A 17,764-nucleotide genomic window follows, 5' to 3' on the forward strand; every position below is an offset into this window, starting at 1 on the left:
CTCAATAGATAATTGATTGGTGATTAGGATCTAATTCGTAACCAAAACGTCTGCTGATAGCGTAAATGTACTCTCTAATATTTGCCACAACCACTTTTGCCAATCCATTCTTTTTCTTCTTTCCATCATCTTGCACATTCACCTGGTGATGAGGTAATAGATTGTCATGAGCACTCAAACTCACAAACAATGCAAATGGAACAAACCATATGAGCAAGCCAAAAAAGGAACAAATTTCAGCAAATTCAGGTATCCTCGGTGCTTTATAATCCGGCTGCAATCTCACTTCCAAAGGAGGTATGTAGGGGTCGTGAAAGTGATTAAACCATAAAAAGTGATTTGCGATAACCAAAACAATACTCGATAGGAAAATTGGACTTGATAATTCCACGTATGGAAACTTCTTTAAATTCTGTAAATAAATATAGTAGCTGAAGATGGAGAACGCAGATAACTTAATTGGGAATGAATCAAACAAGACTAGCAATATGAATATTACTATTATGCCGTATATGAGTTTTGTCAAGAATCTCTTTGTCGGCTCAGTATGTTCTTCAACAAGTTCTGAAATATAGTATAATCCTGAAGCAATTGATAGTACTAGGAATAGGAATCCAATTACCAATCCAGCATACGAAAGAATTTGTAATATCATAGTACTGACGTCGATGCGGTGAGTTTGAAAGTGGCAGGCAAAGTGTTTGGTGCAAAACTATAATTTTTTTTCTTTTTTATTTTTTATTTTTCCGTCAATTCTTTCTTTGCTCCGCAGTGTCTCTAAGGGTCTACAGTGATAGATATAGGATCTTCTATTAAACTAGTCGTAAATTTCCATTGGTGGAATTCTATCAGTATTGTAAAACCAATTATCATTTTCCAACTCAACATCAAGCCAATGAGCTGGAAAGAGTACCAAGTGACCCTTGATGTTACTCAACAACTTCTCAGCTGTTTCCTTATCATACACCAATTCTCCTGTCATCATTCTTCTGCGCGTTGCAAAATTCGTGGCTCTGTTTCTGCGAAATCTTTCATGAGTTTTAGCAGTTCCATTTTCTTTTCTTGCAGACGAACGTGCGGGTGAGTCCTCCGTCGTATCTTGTCCCAGATCTTCCTGTGAGTCATGTTCATGGGAAGGCTCTTCATCGGTAGTAGGGCTCTTTTCATCTGAGCCATTTTGACTTTTATCCTTTACAAACTTATCGAGCTTGCCCGGTGCAGAGCTAAATTTTCTAGCCAACTTATGACGCTTCTTGTTATCATGCTCAACCAAATCATCCTGTTCCTTCTTCTCGGGCGGAACTCTTCCCAAGACCCCCATATCCTCTTCCATATCTTCAGCAGGACGCTCGATATTGTTTCCAAGATGTAAGATATCATCATTTAGCTCACTTGACTCTGCCTTTGAACTAGACGTCAGACCTCTGGTTGACGCTTGACCTTTCATGAACTTGCTTTGTAACTTGGCAAAATTGGTGTAATCAGACCACCTAGCCACAGCATCATCCGGTTGACAATGAAACACCATCCTGAATATGTCGGTATTCTTTCTAGCAATTTCAAACCACAAAAGTTCATAAAATTCTGGACTCAAGGGATCTTCAAACTCATAAGGATCTATAAATGAGTTAGCACAATCTGCATCCGGAGAAGAAATTGTTCCAAGGATATCAGAAATTTCCTGATCACTGCAAGAAACGGAAGGTCCAGCTTGGAAGCCACTTCTTACCGCTTCTTCTGGATTTGGCTTGTCATCCGAGCTTGTTTCCTCAGCCTCCGTCAACGTTCCATTCATTTCAGTAGAAGGTTTCAAAGGCGGCAAACCAGCACTGGCACGTCTCTTGTTCTCTTCGGAAACGTATTTCATTTCATTTGCCGCTACTCGTTGCAAGTACGACACCTTTTTCAACAAAAGCCATCGTTCTTGATTTCGTTCGTTGATGAGCTCTTCTGACTCTTGATCATTATTTGCTGCAACCTGAGCATCGTCGGTATTTAAAAATTCAAGAACATCTTCATACAGAGGTACAAAGCTGGATTTTGGTACATCTGAGTTCATCACTTGAAGGGCTTTTTCCTGTAAAAATTTACTGCTTGATAAACGAGCACTCTTGGCAAGCTCAGTTTTGTACTTGTCCAGACCATAACCACGCACATCATCCTTATGTTGTTCATTCTTTTGCACACGAGGGTCATACGATACCTTTTTTTTGTCACGCACTCCCGCGTTGGCCTCTTTCGGTCCAGTTCTGTAATTGAACATCGTTGGTAGGTCAAGTGGCTTCGGCGCATCATCAGTTTCCTCCTCGTAATCAACTTCTGCTACTGTTTCGTCCAATTCTGAGATGTTGACATGGTCCTTCCATCTCCTGGTTCCTTCTTTTTCATTCAACACGTCCCTAGTAGCTATTTCAACCATTGCTGAGTTAACACGATAGCTCTCATTTTGGAACTTGTTTGTTGCATACTTTAATCCCTCTTCAGTTTTGGCAAACTCCTCAAATCTTTTAAACCGCCTTTCAACTGTATCCAATACATCAATACTGACTCCAAGGTGCTCTCTCATTAACCTCATTCTAAGAGTGTGAGCAAACCTGGCGGCCTTGTATGGCTCACCATTCATACGTGTCGAAATCATTTCAGTATCTCTAACAACTGCTGCAACTTCAGAGTCACGCACTCCTCGCATAGATCTTTCATTGATATTAGCACTTCCAATGATAACGGATCGATCGTCCACAATCATACACTTTGCATGGATGTATAGCTGCTCTGTAACCAAGGTTCGCTGCGGTCCAATTCTCCCCCACTTTCTCAAAGAAAAGAACTGAATATATTCTTCAGGATTGATTCCCTTTTTCCTTAGTTTAGCGAAAATTGAGGTCTCTCCTCTAGAAATTGACATATATTGGCATTGCATAATCACTCGAACCGATGATCCTTCTGCTTCATCAACTTGCGCTTCAAAACCTGGCATTAACGGAATAACAATCATAGCCTTCCAGGTTGTACCCTCTTGGTGTGCTCGAATTATTCTATCGACAAGAGCATCGCCAATTCTATTCTTTATCTCAATACCATCAATGAAACAAGACGTTACAAAAAATTGGTTTTCAATGTAAACAAAATGCTCCGAAGTTTCAATCAACTTTAAATAAGCATTTTGAATACTCTGCTCATGCTCCTCAAGGCCCAACGACCACTTACCGGATGATCTTAATAATTGTATTTCACATGTTCCACTATATCCAGCATTCTTTGCTTCCTCGTCAGTAAAATCTGGCGGTGGTACCAATAAAGGAGTGAGTCTACTAGGCCGCTTTTGCCTGATCAAGTAATTCCATCTTTGCACAAAGTGACGTGACAAGTCTCTAGCAGTTTTCCCATACGCCATCATGTGTATGTCATGCCACGGCATCCTTGGAGTGGTTTGCCTATTATACATTGAATTATATGGTTTGTCTAATTCAAAAAAATCTTTGACTCTAGGATTGGAGTAATCTTTACCCAGAAATACCTGAAACTTTTCCAAGTCTGCTATCGTAGCATAGTCATCTGCTCCAAATTGCTCAAAATTCCCTGGTGAATCATCTGCTAAAACGTGGTCGGCAGTATCATATCTACCATAGCATAGATCTATGCCCCCTAAAAATGAATAAGTCAGATCCACAATGCACAATTTTTCGTGATGGGCCCAGAAAAACGTATTTTGCAATAATTGATTGGGAGATCTGATTACGTGGATGTTTTCATCATCGAGCCATAACAATGAGTGCTTTGTGTATAATGAGTCCGTAGCAACTGTTGTACCGACATTTCGATACACAATAACGAAAATTTTCACTCCTTCCTTTGCCTTTCTTTGCAACAACCGATCGATTCTATATTGTTGGTTCCCCAAAGCCGGTCTTCTCAAGTATAGTTCTGGAGATAACCACCAATCATGAATATAGATGGTTTCTTTGGCCATTTCGATAGCAGCAGAAACAGCCCAGAAATAGTCTCTAGCATCAACAAACCACTGCGCAAAGCAATTTTGTCTTATTGGGGCAAAGGAGTCAAACCGGTGTTTCTGTCCCCATTCAGTATAATGTTCCATGCGACGGAAAGCTTCCATCCATGCTTTGTGATCTCGTGAAGATTTGGGGTTCAACACTAATTTTCTCTCTCTATTTTCCAAAGTGATTTTCAAATGAGGAAAAATTTTGGTGTGAAGCAGCTTTTGCTTATCGACTGCTGTTTCGTCAAAATCTTCGTTTTCATCGTCATCTTTGATCACGTTGGCTCTTGTGTGAATTTTGAAGTTCGAATCAACCAAAAAGACATCCAAGGGAGTTGTCGAGTTTAAATCAGAAACGTACAAAACATAGCTGCTTCTTACTAGCATCCATTTGTCTGTTCTTCTGTTGTACATACCTTTCAAGTCATTTGCTTTGAAATGACCAACTCTCCATCCTTGTGATTTTGCCGTTGAACCTATGTGAATTGACCCTTGCTTTCCTTGAAATGATCCCTCATAATTCAATAACGAGGAAATTGGCGAGAGTTCGAAAAACATAAACAAATAATTGGACAATGGCGTCAATGAAACAAATTCAATTAGTTCGTTTAAATAGTTCTCAACTTGTTTCAAATAGTCAGCGTTTTTTCTACGCAATTCAAGCATATACTCGGGATTGTTTTCCCTATGTTCGTGGGAGATCACAGATGACAATCGCAGTCTAATTCTTGAAATGCCTGTTTGTGATGTTATGATTGATTGATTGTCCGTCTCATGGTCATGAATCTGCGACGCCGTATCTGACGCCTTTCCTCTTTTCCTTCTTTCCCTGAAGGACGGTGTTGGAAACTTTGGCAATTTAGTTTTAGTACCAAAAACACTTCGCCAATTTTCAATCTTGGACCGAGAATGCAAGTAAAATAAGTCAGCCACCGATTTTTCAACCCTCCACTTCATACTCTTATCACCAACACCATATTCCAAGTCGATACGAAATTTTCTATTTCTCGTGAACTCATTATCGCTAATGTCAACGATGTTGAAGCCCAATAATGAAAATAGCAAAGGGACTCTGGCTATTCCACCTTCATCAACAAACAAACATGACGCCATTACTCCTATAGCGGGCCCATTGACAAGAAATGAATTCACAAGCCTTTGTGCTCTTAAATCGGTGTTTGTGTAGGAGTAATTTGGATCACTCAATTGAGGTCCTGGCTTATGATGCTTCTCTTTTTTCTTTTTTTTGGCTTCAACATTGGATCTAGAAACGAGTTTGGAAAAGTTTTGGATAGCTGAGGCACGTCGTGACTGAGGCGATGTGGGTGCATTGCGGTTATTCCCATCAGGATGAAGACTTGCCAGACTTTCTGGTCGGTTTTCAGAATTTTGACCAACTCCTTCTTGTTCTATATTGTCATCACGTGCTGCTCCCTCGTCTTCCTCTGAACTGTACCTTGACTCCAGTGGATCTTCTCCCCATCTATTGAAAAAACTCATAGGGTTAGATATGATATGAGAAGAGTTGTGACGGGAGAACAATGGACTTTTTTGGTTTGATCGTTTGACATCAGTTGGACTTTGGTTGTGTGATTTGTCTCCTGATATTGATTTATACAACTGCCTGACATCCGGCAGATCTCTCGAGAGGTTGTTTGAGTTGCTGGGAGAGTCAGAAGCACTCTCACGTTCAGTCCCAGGACGATCATTTCCCGAGTTATTTGCAACTGGCATTGTTAAATAATGGATTAGAGTGGTCGCCAAAACATCAACAAACGAGATTGTTTTTTTTTTTCGGTGGTGATAAGTTTTCTCTCGCAGGAATAATAGCAAGCAACGTGGTGGTGCTCAAGGCGGAGTCGAGTAAGCTTTGAAAAAAACTCATCTAATTTAGTATTTCTCTTCATTTTGGTTTAAACAAGAAAGGTTTAATTGCTATACTGAACAAAGTCACACTTGTCTATCATAAATAAACTATCGAGTCTTTAGATTCACAGTTGATCTACAGCTAACAATCACTTTACATAAATCAAATTACAAACTTAACTGCACACTCTACGTTACACATAAGCATCCTCTATGCATTTCCAAATCCTGCAAACAACTGTTCCCACTCATCATCGTTTGCATCATCAGGCTTTTCAAATTCTGTTGTATCTTCATTGTCCACTTGAGCAGGTTCCAAATTGAAATTCTCATCCACATCTTCGGTTGCTGGCTGAAGGTCATTGAACATGTCATCATCAAACGCAGTAGCCTTATGGGCTTCGGGTTGTTGGTGTGGTTGCTTGAAGTTATCAGCTGCATCATCAAAATGGGAGTCCTCGTCGGAATCACTCTCGTGCAAGTCGAGCTCTTTAATAGGTGGAAATTCTTCAGTAAAGTTTGGAGAGACCACAACACCAGTTTCGAGAGCTTCGGGTTCATCTATATTTCTGGTCAGCAATGGGGTGTTGCTTTGTCCATTTGATGCAGGCAATTCCGATTGCTCCGTGGTGGGAGTGTCTTGAAGCTCGGATTGGGAAGCAGGTGGTACTTCTTTAGTATCTTTACCTTCATCGGATGGCACAGTTTTTGAAGCATCAGGTGTGGGTGTCTGTTCATCTCCAGAAGCACCCACGGCTCCAAGAACAGCACCCGCGACAGCACCAACACCGGCACCAACAGCTGCCACAGCACCACCTGGAACATTGTTGTTTTGCGCCACCTCACGCTGACCTTGCAACTCTTGATGCTGAGTGATAGTTCTCTTGGCTTGCGCAAGTTCTTCTTGCAACTTTTCCACTTCATTCTTTTGCAATTGCAACTGTTCCTCAAGCTGGGTGTTTGCTGATTGAATTTTCTCCACTTCATGCGCTCTCGATTGCAACTGCTCTTCAAGTTGTTTGTTTGTTGCTTGAACCTTCTCCATTTCACTGACCCTCAGATGCAACTGCAATTCAAGTTGTTTGCTTGATTCTTGCAACTTCTCCACTTCTCCATTTCTTACTTGCAATTGCTCTTGAAGCTGAGTGTTTGCGGTCTGCAACTTTTCCATTTCGCTGGCTCTTACAAGCAATTGTTCTTTGAGTTGAGCGTTTTCTATTTGTAACTTCTCTATCTCTTTGCCTCTTGATTGCAATTGTTCTGCGACTTGAACGTTCACGTTCTGTAATCTTTCTACTTCAGTGTTTCTCGATTGCAAGTGCTCTCCAATAGTAGTGTTCATTTTTTGTAACTTTTCCATTTCATTACCTCTTGATTGCAATTGCTCTTGAAGTTGAGTGTTTGTAGTTTGCAACTTTTCCAATTCACTGTTCTTGGATTGCAATTGTGATTCAAGTTGAGTGATTCTGGTGTTCGATGCCGGTGGGGGAGGCACACTGCGCAATGCGTCATAATTGACTTGCTTTTGTGGTGGAGGAGATTGGACCGGAGGAGCTTGCGCAGGAGAAGCTTGAGATGGAGGAGCTTGCGGAGCTTGCGCAGGAGGTGATTGTACCGGTGCAGGCTGAACCGGTGGTGACTGGACTGATGGTGATTCAACCTCCCTCGTTGCTTCTTCTTTGGAATGCTGATTCAACAAGGATTGGCCAAAAGATGAAGTTGGTTTGAAAGAGCTGGTCAAACGGGGTTTTACTGAGTGGGTCAAATCGCTACTGGATTCTCTCTGTTGCAATTGAGGTGGAGGTGGAGCAGTAGCGGATGCAGCAGGTTGTGGCTGTGGAGATGGACTTCCAAATACATCCACCAAATCGTCCATGGATGATTTCAGTTTAGCTGGTGGTGGAGGAGGAGGAGCTGGCTTGGCTTCCGCTTTCTTTATTGATGTGATCAAACTATCTGGAATAACATTTGGCAAGCTCTTACCATTAGCTCTTCTGTTAACCAAGAACAAGGCAATTGAAAATTCCAATTTAGTGAAAAGACCAGTGTTTTGAATATCTGCCAAATCCCAAACTGTGGCTAAATCTTGTTGATCTAACTTTGAAGTCATCAAATATGATGCAACTTGATCAGGGTTCAAGTGGCCAGCATGCTCTTTGTCAAGATTGTTGAAAATGGAGTCAAACCTAGACTTCATAACTGGCGTTACTACCCATTCACTAGGTTCATCCGCCGGTGGGTGTCTGATTGCAGTTTGTTGAGAGCTAACAGAAGTTTGACGAGATGACTGTTGGTACAGGTTTGGTGATTGTGGTGCTCCACCATTAGCTTTCTCAACTGATTGCCATACAGTATCAGGAAGAAAAGGAGGTAATTGCTTGATACGACCACTTAAAATTCCTTGTACCAAATGCATTGCAATTACAAATTCCCCAACATGTAACGCACCTGTATTGTTTCTATCAACCAAGCTCCAAATTTGACCCAATGTGGCAGTGGGTAATCTTGCTTTCATAAAAATGTCCTTAGCTTGGGCACCGCCCAATTCACCTTGCACAGACCCTACTGTTTTAGCAAACAACAGAGAAAACTTTTGGTAATCCGCAGCTCCAATCGGACCAATGGCTTCTTGTGGAGTTGTGTGCCCAGGCATGGTATTGTTAGGTTGACTCGACAAAAAAGAGCTGCTAGTTGATTGAGGCTGCAATTGAGGGAGCAGCATGTCAGCAAACTTTGGCAAGGGGCCGGGTGTATCAGCCAAACCCGGTGTTGGGTGATTTCCTGCTTGAGTGTAGCCAATCAATCTCATGGCATAGCAAAAACCAAATTGATTCAAAAAGCCCAAGTTGTTCTGGTCAGCGATTTGCCAGATTTCACCCAATATTGCCGGAGGTAAACCCGACTTTTCAAATGTAGTACGTGCTTTCTCACCAGTAATTATACCAGTGTTTTCAGGATCCAAAGATTTGAAGATCTGAGTATACAATGACTTTTCCTCAGACGTGAGGCCAACTTTAAAAGTAGGCGTATCTTCAATTGTGTTAGTAAAGGGAACTCAACGGAGTGTGATGAAGTACATACGACTCGAAATGCTCATGTTGCTTGTCAATGGAGGGGGTAAGAAAAACTATTCCAAAAAAAGAATAGTTTGCTCGGGTTTATATTTCGTTTTTGACGTCGGTAAGTCGATTTATTATGTAATTAATTATGTAATCAAATGGTAGCAGTTGTATGGTTAATAATTTTTTTCAGTTTTTTCCCTTTTTCTCGATGAGAAGACCTTTTTCCACAGACGACTATATATCTTTAAAAATGAACAGAGGAAGAGGCGGCTTTAGAGGCGGCCGTGGTGGTGCTGGAGGAAGACCAAGTTTTCAACAAGGTCCACCAGATACCGTTTTGGAAATGGGATCTTTTATGCAAGCATGTGAGGGAGATATAGTATGTCGTTCCATCAATGTCAAAATACCTTACTTTAACGCACCAATTTACTTGGAAAACAAAACACAAGTTGGGAAAGTCGATGAAATATTAGGACCATTGAATGAAGTGTTTTTCACCATAAAACCATCGGAAGGTGTTAAAGCTGAGTCTTTTAAGGATGGAGATAAGTTCTATATTGGACCCGATAAGCTTCTACCATTAGAAAGATTCTTACCTAAGCCACCATCGATAGGGCCCAAACCAAAGAGGAAACCAGGTGCTGCTGGTGCTGCTGGTGGCCGTGGTGGTCGTGGTGGTGCCAGAGGCGGCTTTGGTGGTCGTGGAGGTGGCAGAGGTGGTAGTAGGGGTGGCTTTGGAGCAAGAGGTGGTGGCTTCGGTGGCCGCGGAGGTTCTAGAGGAGGCTCAAGGGGAGGTTTTGGTGGCCGTGGAGGCGGTTTCAGAGGTGGATCGAGAGGTGGTAGAGGTGGAAGATTTTAGGAACTCTTTTTGTATAATTAGCTTTACAATAAACGCTATATTGATCTTTGAACATTGCCATGAGATTAATGAATCTCTAGACGTGGGATGCGATGGAATTTTGGTAAATGTAGGAACACTTGAATCGTTTAGAACAAAAAACCCGTCGCAAGCGATCGTTTTAGTAAAAATGTAAGACAACACTTTCTTTTTCACCAATGATCACCATTAGGTACACCGTTCTTCTACGTATGTTGTAACTTCAATTGAATCACAAACAATCACATACTAACCGACCATCAGTATTCATCTTATCTTTGATTGCAGCAGGTTATTTGGGGTTTTCCCTGATCAAGCTCACCCATGACAAACTTATCCACTTTGCCACATTTGCCATTCTCACTGCAGAGTTCTTCTTCATCTTCCACACACGATCAGTAAAGCAGCTAAGCTATATCACTTTTGTGGTATGCAGCATATGTGGAGGTATAGGACTGGAGTTTTTACAACATCTCATCAATAGCCATCGAGTGTTTGATCCAATCGACATTTTGTGTAACTTAATAGGTAGCGTGCTTGGGTTATCGATATCAGTTACGTACCAGAGCTATCACAAAGGAGTGAAGCCACTGCAGCTGGTAGAGATTGAATTGAGCTGATGAGATTTAGGATACCTGTTTTATAGCTCTATAGTTTAAATTCAAGTGAATGACTTTAGAAATCATCTTGATCATTAGAAGTGGAATAATAGAAGTTAGAGTAGACGCGGAGACAGGAGAGATATTTTGGATACATTAGAGTTTTAGAATACTCTCCATGAAGATTTTCACAATTTAAACCATACTCGGTAATCAAAGAGATTCAGAAACTTATGATTCTAAGCGTGTGATTGCGATGGTAGCTGGTGTTATTTATCCTTATAAAGAACTCCTGTTTGGATCCAGTTAGTGTAGTTATTGCATCAAGTTCAGTGAATGTTGTTTTAAGTTGCATGCTAAAGATTTCAACTTGGATGAGGGGAAAGAGATATTGCATCAAGAGGAGTAATAAAGGTACTTTTGTCATTAATTCGTAAACCTTGTAGACACTCTATCGATCGAAAACTGCTTGGTCAAATTGTACAACCATAACAGTCACATTATCAGTAGTGGAAGCTTCGATTGCCAATTGACACAACTTCTTCGATGCTTCTTGGGCATCGTATCCTCTTTCAAAACAATCGGCAACAATTCTACACGCTTTGGTATCGCTAATCACATCCCAAACTCCATCACATGCAATAATCATAAACTCATCATCTTTGATAATTTGGGTGGATGTGGTGAATGGTTTCCCCAAGACCAAGTCTTTCATGTATGAATCACCCAATGATCTAGTCACCGCTAGCACTCCATTGACACGATTTTTTAAAATCAAGCCACCTGAGTTCTCCACTCGATCTATTTCGTTCTTATCGGAAGCTTTGTGGTCATATGAGAGTCTGTATGCTTTTCCCTTTCGACTCAATACGATTCGTGAATCACCCACATTGGATGTGTAGAGCATTCTCTTGTGATTTTTTGTTGGTAAAAAATCAAACTTTTTACCAGATTGCTTCTCTGAGTTATGTGTGCTGACCATACAGTCATCTTCTGTTTCACTCTCCCAACGAAGAACTGCAACCGCAGCTGTACATCCTGATGCTCCTTGTCCATTCTTTTCAATGATATCATCAGCTTTGACAAACGCCTTGTGTAGATGATCTTTCATGTCAACTCTACCTTTCAACGGTATAGCAGTAGTGGCTATGGAGTCATTTTGTTGGCTGGAGTTTGCGCCTTCCTGGTTTGTTTGAAGAGTCTTGTTTTGCTCTTGCAATTCCAAGTCAATTTCCTGCTCGAGTAATGAGTGCAAGTTGTTACCACACCAGCGAGCACTTTCCTTTCCTGCATGGCCATCAAATATAGCAAAGTATCCCCAATCAACTCGTTCAGCAAAATTAGCAATGTATGTGTGGACATCTTCCATTTTAGATCTATAAGTGGAGTTTTTGTTTTCAGCTACACCGACTTTAAAAGATAATCCGGAAAATGGGTCATACTCTGAAGTTATTTTCGATCTAGGTTTAGCTGATGGACGTGCTGGTGGTGAGTCAATGCTTTCAGATTTGCTGTTTGATTCTGGCAATGATATCTTTGGATCTTTCAATGGAGGCATAGATCCACTATCACTAAACGGTGGTGGATGCTCATTAGATGAGACGTCACTGTTTTCGTTTTGCATATGTTGTTGTTGGTAGTGATCTGCTCGCCTTTGTGCTAAACTCGGTTGCTGTGAAAATGAAGAAACTGATGGTGACGAAGTATCAATCAGGGAATTTGCTTCAGCTGTGCTCATCTTGTTTACTTTGCTTGCAGATATTTATTTGCGTGTAGTGGAGTATTATATTAACGTTCTTGAGTAGTTCCACTTGTGTTTTCTTTTATAGTCTATTTGCTGTTCAAGTGGTAAAAGCAACTGAGGGTAATGAGCGTGTATGTTTTCATTTATTTATATTTTTTAATTATTTTTTTTATTTTTAGCGTCGCACGTCATGTGCAAATGTCTGTTGTTATGACATAATCAATGTCGCAGATTATATATAAACATAAACATAGCAACTATATCCACGCTTAGACCAACTTTTATAATCACAAGCCACAAGTCACAAGCCACAAACCACTTATTGCTCAGTTGCCAAGAACATATTGAAGATACAAATGGTGTTTAAAAGTAATTGAATTTTCTTCAAGAACGATAATGTAATAATCACGTGCAACAATCACATTAGAGGTCAATAATCACCTCTCATTTCTAATTAAATTGAGAGTTATGCAGAGACTTGCCTTAAATGAGAGTTCAAGTATAAAAAAAGGAAAGGATAATGAACAATTACCATTAAAATGAACATTGTAAGTACAGTGACCTTAAACTACAATAAATCAAACGACCTGTTGCATTCTGACTCATAATGTTGATGTTTACACTTACAATGAGTTTGGAAATACTATAAATATTGGGTCAAATTCTCTCTTCTTTTATTTTAGCTGTTTATAAGAATTATCGAAATATATGGGATCAAACATTGTATTAGCTAATATTACTACGTAATGTGGTAATGTGGTGAGATTTACTATTTCTCTAAATTATCTAATTTACAAAGTAGGATGTTCTCTATTGACTGGTTTTTCTTAATAAATGAAAGCATAAGATTTACTTAATGGTTAAAATTCATTTAAGATATATTTAGTATATAAGTTGGTTATTGTATTTAGCGTGTATTCTCTCACTAAACTCATAGAGTTGCGCCCAGTCGCTATATTAACTTACGAAGAATTAAGTTGCTGTACGACAACATATAGGAGAAAGAAAAAAAAAAAAAACCTTTAACAATATATAACTATCATTATATCTATTAGTAAATTTTGTACTTCAACATCATTAATATAACCTCTAATAAACATCAAATAGAATCATGGGGTGTACTTTGGTGGAGGGTCATGCACATCATTGTCCCTAACCATTGATTGTACATGCTGTTGAACTCTGGGTCTTTCCTTCTCTCTGCCTGATCTAGGTGGTACTTGTGGCGCTGAATAATTCTGCCTGCTCGTCTCACTTCCACCACGGTTGTAATTCACCCTGTCTGACTCGTTAACATTGGGAAGCGGTGAATAGTATCCCGTATTTTGACTTGACGATGGGGGAGGCTGCTGTTGGTACTGTTGTGTATACTGATGCTGATGCTGAAGGTGTCCTTGTTGTGTATTTTGCTGCTGTTGCTGTGGGTATCCTTGTTGTTGCATCTGTTGCTGTTGCTGTTGCTGTTGCTGTTGCTGTTGCTGTTGCTGTTGCTGTTGCTGTTGCTGTTGCTGTTGTTGAGCTCTTTCATATCGTTCAAATTCCTCCCTTTCTTTAGCACTCATATTTCTAAGCTTCTTCTTCCTCTTGTGTTTGTCGTGGGCTATAGCACCTATCGCGAGCGCGGTTCCTACTACGAACATAATTGTCTAAATTGAATGATTGTTGGATTCTGAAGTTTTGAAAAAAAAAAAGAGATCAATTGATGAAATAGTCTTCCTTTATATATCTTTTGATTTCTTTGCACCCCCCTCACAATTAAGCGTGTTTACCGCCGTGCAGAGAGGAAAAAAAAAAAAAGAAAAAACTTGAGTGAAACTACGTCATCTAAATCATTCCCAAAAACAATAAAGAGGCGCGGCTTACGGCCGCAAATTTCGTTTTTGGCCGAGCCTCAATACAAAAACGAAAACTATATTTAGTCAAACAAAAAAAATTACTACTGACATTCTCTATTTACAACAACTTTTTAATTTCTTCATGCGCCTTGTTCAAGTCACCCTCATTTCCAACAATGTACACAAACTTGGAATACTTGTCATTGGCTCTAGGAATTGTAATAAAGGTATTTGTTTTAGAACGCAATTGGTTAATTTTGGAACCTTGAGGACCAATGATTTTGGAAAACACAGAAGGTTTAGATGCATATAACCAGCCTTGATAGTTTGCTGCTTGGGCCAACTCGAGCTTCTTGTTGATAAACTCAGCGGCTTTTTCTACGTCTTTTTCGTCTCCTTTCAATCTCCATGGAATAACAGCGTCATCACTATCACCAATGCCAAATTCTGCAATTGTAAACTTGAATTCTTCGTCATTTTCTGGATATGCTGATTCTGAAGGAGCAGGAATTGATGATGAAGATAATTTGTTAGCTTGTCTGGTGGAATTTCCATGAGTTACTTCAACTTTGTAATCACTCTTTAACTTTTTGAAAATTGCACCATGTTCTGACACTAATGGGTGGTACTTGGCCAAGATGTCAATCGACAACTTCCAATCATCCTTGGTCAACTCCTCAATCTTGTCCTTAGCAGCGGATACTCTCTCAGGTAAACCACTAACCTTGACAATTGTGCTATCATCATTTGGTCTAGGGATTTCAATCACAACGTTGAACTCAGATTGCAACGAATGACGAATGGACCCACTTGGTCCAATGATCAATCTGTGTTTATCCTTAGGCAAGTCAACTTCTTCAGTAATAGATGACTCCTTCTCCTTGACAATTTTCTCAATTGCACTGATAATCTTGTCAACAATTGCCTTGTCACCCTGAGACACAACTTCGTCTGAGCCAGAACCTTCATTTGGAATACTCAACAAACGGTGATATTTGCCTCTTGGTAAATCGTCTCCACCTGCTGAACTAATAATTTGCTTCATAATTGATCCAGAAGGACCAACTAAATCACGATGATATTTACCATCAACCTTGATGGTACGCACAACAAAGTTTTCAACATCATCAACAATTTCTTGAATCTTGGCTGATGCGTCTTTCAAAGCTGACTTTGAACCTGTCAACTCCAAATCAACAAATCCAGTTGCATCTTCATTATCACGCTTGAAAGTAAACTCTACCCCAGTACCATCAGCAATGTCATTGATGGTTTCACCACTCTTACCGATAACTCTGGCAACAGCCTTTGATGGAATTTGCAATTGCTTTTTGAACCCGTTTTCCTTTTCAAACTGGTACAACTCTTGCAATTCTTCTTCTGCCTTGGCAACTCCCTTGGAAGGACCCTTGATGGTGACTTCGTCCTTTGATTTTGGAGCATCTGCAAATGGTGATGGTGAGGTTGCATCCGCAGCAGGGAATCTAATCTTGACATTGTACTTGTCCTGCAAACGGTTGATAAATACACCTTGAGCACCAATCATTCTACGATGGTATTGGTGTTCAATTCTGACCCTAACCAAAGTCTCATCAGCCCATTTCTTTGCTAATGATGATATTTTGCTCTTGGCTGCTTCAACATTTTTCTTGACTCCCTTGATAGTGACATCTAATTTCTCAGAGTCGTCCTTCTTTGCATCGTGGTCAGGAATATCAATCTTGACTCCAAATTCATCACGAAGAGAGTTCAAAAATGTTCCGTTCTTACCAACCAATCTGGATACAATTTGTGAAGGTACACGAACTTCACCTGTGAATCCATCAGGGTACTCCTTTGCATCAGCCAATACTGACTCAATCTCTTTCTTAACTGCTGCAACTGATGACTTGATACCTTGAATGTAGATTTCGTTTTCAGATGAGGAGGATCCATTGCTGTGCAACTTTACAGAAACGGAGTCGGGCTCAACACTAGACAAGATAGATTTCAATGTTGCGCCTCTTGGACCTGAAACAACAGAGTCTTGGTCCTTTGAGGCGACTTCCAAAGTGGTGCTGGATAAGTTGGCTGCCAATTCTCTCAATTCATTCAAAGCAGAATTGACCTTTTCAAAAGAATCATCACCGGTTGCCTCAAAGTCATCAAAATCTTCAGCTTCATCTTGTTGTTCTGGTGACTTAAACAAGATAATGGACTTGTGTAAGATAATGTACACAACTTTTTCCTGTTTAGCAACCTCGCCAATGACTCCATCAACTTTGTTCAACAAAAATGGTTCAATATCGTCAATAACCTTGGTTTGGTCAGGAGTGATCTTATTGACTTGACTAACAATGGATTTCTTAGCAGCCTTGATTTGATCCTCGCTTCCCTTCGACACGATTTGAATTGGGATCGAGGTGACTGATTCATCATTCAACTCTTTGATCGTTGGAGAGTTGATTACAACGTCATTAGCATCTGCAATTGTCTTGAATGCGCCAACCTTGTTCAAATACGCAGCAACGGCGCTAACGTGTCTCAAGTTTCCTTTGTGTGCTTTTGACATGTCCAACACTTCAACCCTGTATTGAGAAGTAACTTTTCTTGCCTCCTCTTGACCCGACTTGATGTTCTTTTTCTCACCAATAAATTTCACATTTGTTTCACCCTCTTTAGGTAATTGAATTAAAACATTACACTTTGACAAGACTTCATCAATTGGCAAGAATTGGTACTTGGTTTTTGGAATTGGCACCTCTTCGGTAACAATCTTTTGTGACAATTTTTCCAAAGCAGCTTTAACATCAGCTCTTGCTTCCAATACTAACTCACGCTCACCATGGATGATAATGTTGCTGGATGCAGATTTGAAAGTGGGGATCGAGAAATCTAATTGATCATACTGATCAACGATTGCTTGCAATTCCTTTTCAGCAAATGGTTTAACAGTCTCATTCAAGGGAACCTTGGCGGTCATATTCTTTGTTTCTTCTTTAACAATGGCCAAGATTTCATTCTTTGCGGCTTTAGCACCTTCAACGTCACCGTCAATGGTGATGACTACAGTGGTTGCAAACAAATCATCTTCACCATCAGCACCAGCATCACTAGACTCATGAGATTCCTCTTTATCCCCAATTTCAATCTTGACCTCATTGGCTTGAATAATTGGCTTCAAGGTTCTTCCACCTTGACCAATAATTCTTGATCTCAACTTTGCAGGAACACTGAATTGAATTTGAACTGGTTTGGTCAACTTTTTGACAACCAAGCGTTTAGCAAGCTTGACATCATTTGGTTTACCACTGATCAAAAAGGTTCTCTTTTTGGTGTGTTGCGAAGTGGTACACTCAACATTTGTCTTGGTCTCTTGCATAACAAAGGTTAAAATCTTGATAAATTCCGGACGTGCAACATTCAATTGATCTTCAACATCCAACGTAAAAGCTTCTTGAATGGTGGAGATTTTCGACTTGACGGAAAAACCATTACCAACTTTGGAACCTTTTGGAGCACTAGGAGCGACAGCTGACGCAGCTGGTGCTTTCATTTTCGGTCCCCAGGATGAAGAAGTACCCGATTGTTGGACGTTTGATCCTGACTTCAATCCCAAAGCAGGGAAAGCAGAAGCATCATTAATTGATGGTGTGGAGCTTCTAGATTTTGGTTCTTGTTGAGCAACATTGGGTTGTTGTTCTTCTTCTTGCTCGACATCTTCCTTTGGGTTGTTTAAACGAGCAGCGATAATTTCAGCAGGTGTAGGCATCTTTTCAGTTTAGAACAAAATGGACAATGC

The 17,764-nt window shown here is 40.2% G+C and overlaps 7 protein-coding genes across 7 annotated transcripts; 1 reads left to right on the forward strand and 6 right to left on the reverse strand. All coding sequences in view use genetic code 12, as the record gives it.

Annotated features, from left to right (window-relative positions):
- Position 1: 1 nt before the first annotated feature.
- On the reverse strand, positions 2-655 carry I9W82_002441 (uncharacterized protein; the record flags this gene model as incomplete). The annotated part of the gene is made up of 1 exon (XM_067691297.1): positions 2-655. One exon carries the CDS (start codon positions 653-655, stop codon positions 2-4), a length of 654 nt encoding a protein of 217 aa, XP_067549676.1.
- A 162-nt stretch (positions 656-817) lies between these two features.
- PLD1 (phospholipase D) lies at positions 818-5,734 on the reverse strand (the record flags this gene model as incomplete). The annotated part of the gene is made up of 1 exon (XM_067691298.1): positions 818-5,734. One exon carries the CDS (start codon positions 5,732-5,734, stop codon positions 818-820), a length of 4,917 nt encoding a protein of 1,638 aa, XP_067549677.1.
- Positions 5,735-6,077: 343 nt separating this feature from the next.
- CTA3 (Cta3p) lies at positions 6,078-8,963 on the reverse strand (the record flags this gene model as incomplete). The annotated part of the gene is made up of 2 exons (XM_067691299.1): positions 6,078-8,896; positions 8,948-8,963. The coding sequence occupies 2 exons, from the start codon at positions 8,961-8,963 to the stop codon at positions 6,078-6,080; spliced, it is 2,835 nt and encodes a 944-aa protein (XP_067549678.1).
- Positions 8,964-9,178: 215 nt separating this feature from the next.
- GAR1 (H/ACA snoRNP pseudouridylase subunit) lies at positions 9,179-9,787 on the forward strand (the record flags this gene model as incomplete). Its single annotated transcript, XM_067691300.1, has 1 exon — positions 9,179-9,787. The coding sequence occupies one exon, from the start codon at positions 9,179-9,181 to the stop codon at positions 9,785-9,787; it is 609 nt and encodes a 202-aa protein (XP_067549679.1).
- A 1,068-nt stretch (positions 9,788-10,855) lies between these two features.
- Positions 10,856-12,142, reverse strand: PTC1 (type 2C protein phosphatase; the record flags this gene model as incomplete). The annotated part of the gene is made up of 1 exon (XM_067691301.1): positions 10,856-12,142. The coding sequence occupies one exon, from the start codon at positions 12,140-12,142 to the stop codon at positions 10,856-10,858; it is 1,287 nt and encodes a 428-aa protein (XP_067549680.1).
- A 1,115-nt stretch (positions 12,143-13,257) lies between these two features.
- On the reverse strand, positions 13,258-13,710 carry I9W82_002446 (uncharacterized protein; the record flags this gene model as incomplete). Its single annotated transcript, XM_067691302.1, has 1 exon — positions 13,258-13,710. The coding sequence occupies one exon, from the start codon at positions 13,708-13,710 to the stop codon at positions 13,258-13,260; it is 453 nt and encodes a 150-aa protein (XP_067549681.1).
- A 391-nt stretch (positions 13,711-14,101) lies between these two features.
- I9W82_002447 (uncharacterized protein) lies at positions 14,102-17,734 on the reverse strand (the record flags this gene model as incomplete). Its single annotated transcript, XM_067691303.1, has 1 exon — positions 14,102-17,734. One exon carries the CDS (start codon positions 17,732-17,734, stop codon positions 14,102-14,104), a length of 3,633 nt encoding a protein of 1,210 aa, XP_067549682.1.
- Positions 17,735-17,764: the final 30 nt, after the last annotated feature.

Source organism: Candida metapsilosis, assembly GCF_017655625.1.
Source record: "Candida metapsilosis strain BP57 chromosome Unknown scaffold2, whole genome shotgun sequence".
Lineage (NCBI taxonomy): Eukaryota > Fungi > Ascomycota > Pichiomycetes > Serinales > Debaryomycetaceae > Lodderomyces > Lodderomyces metapsilosis.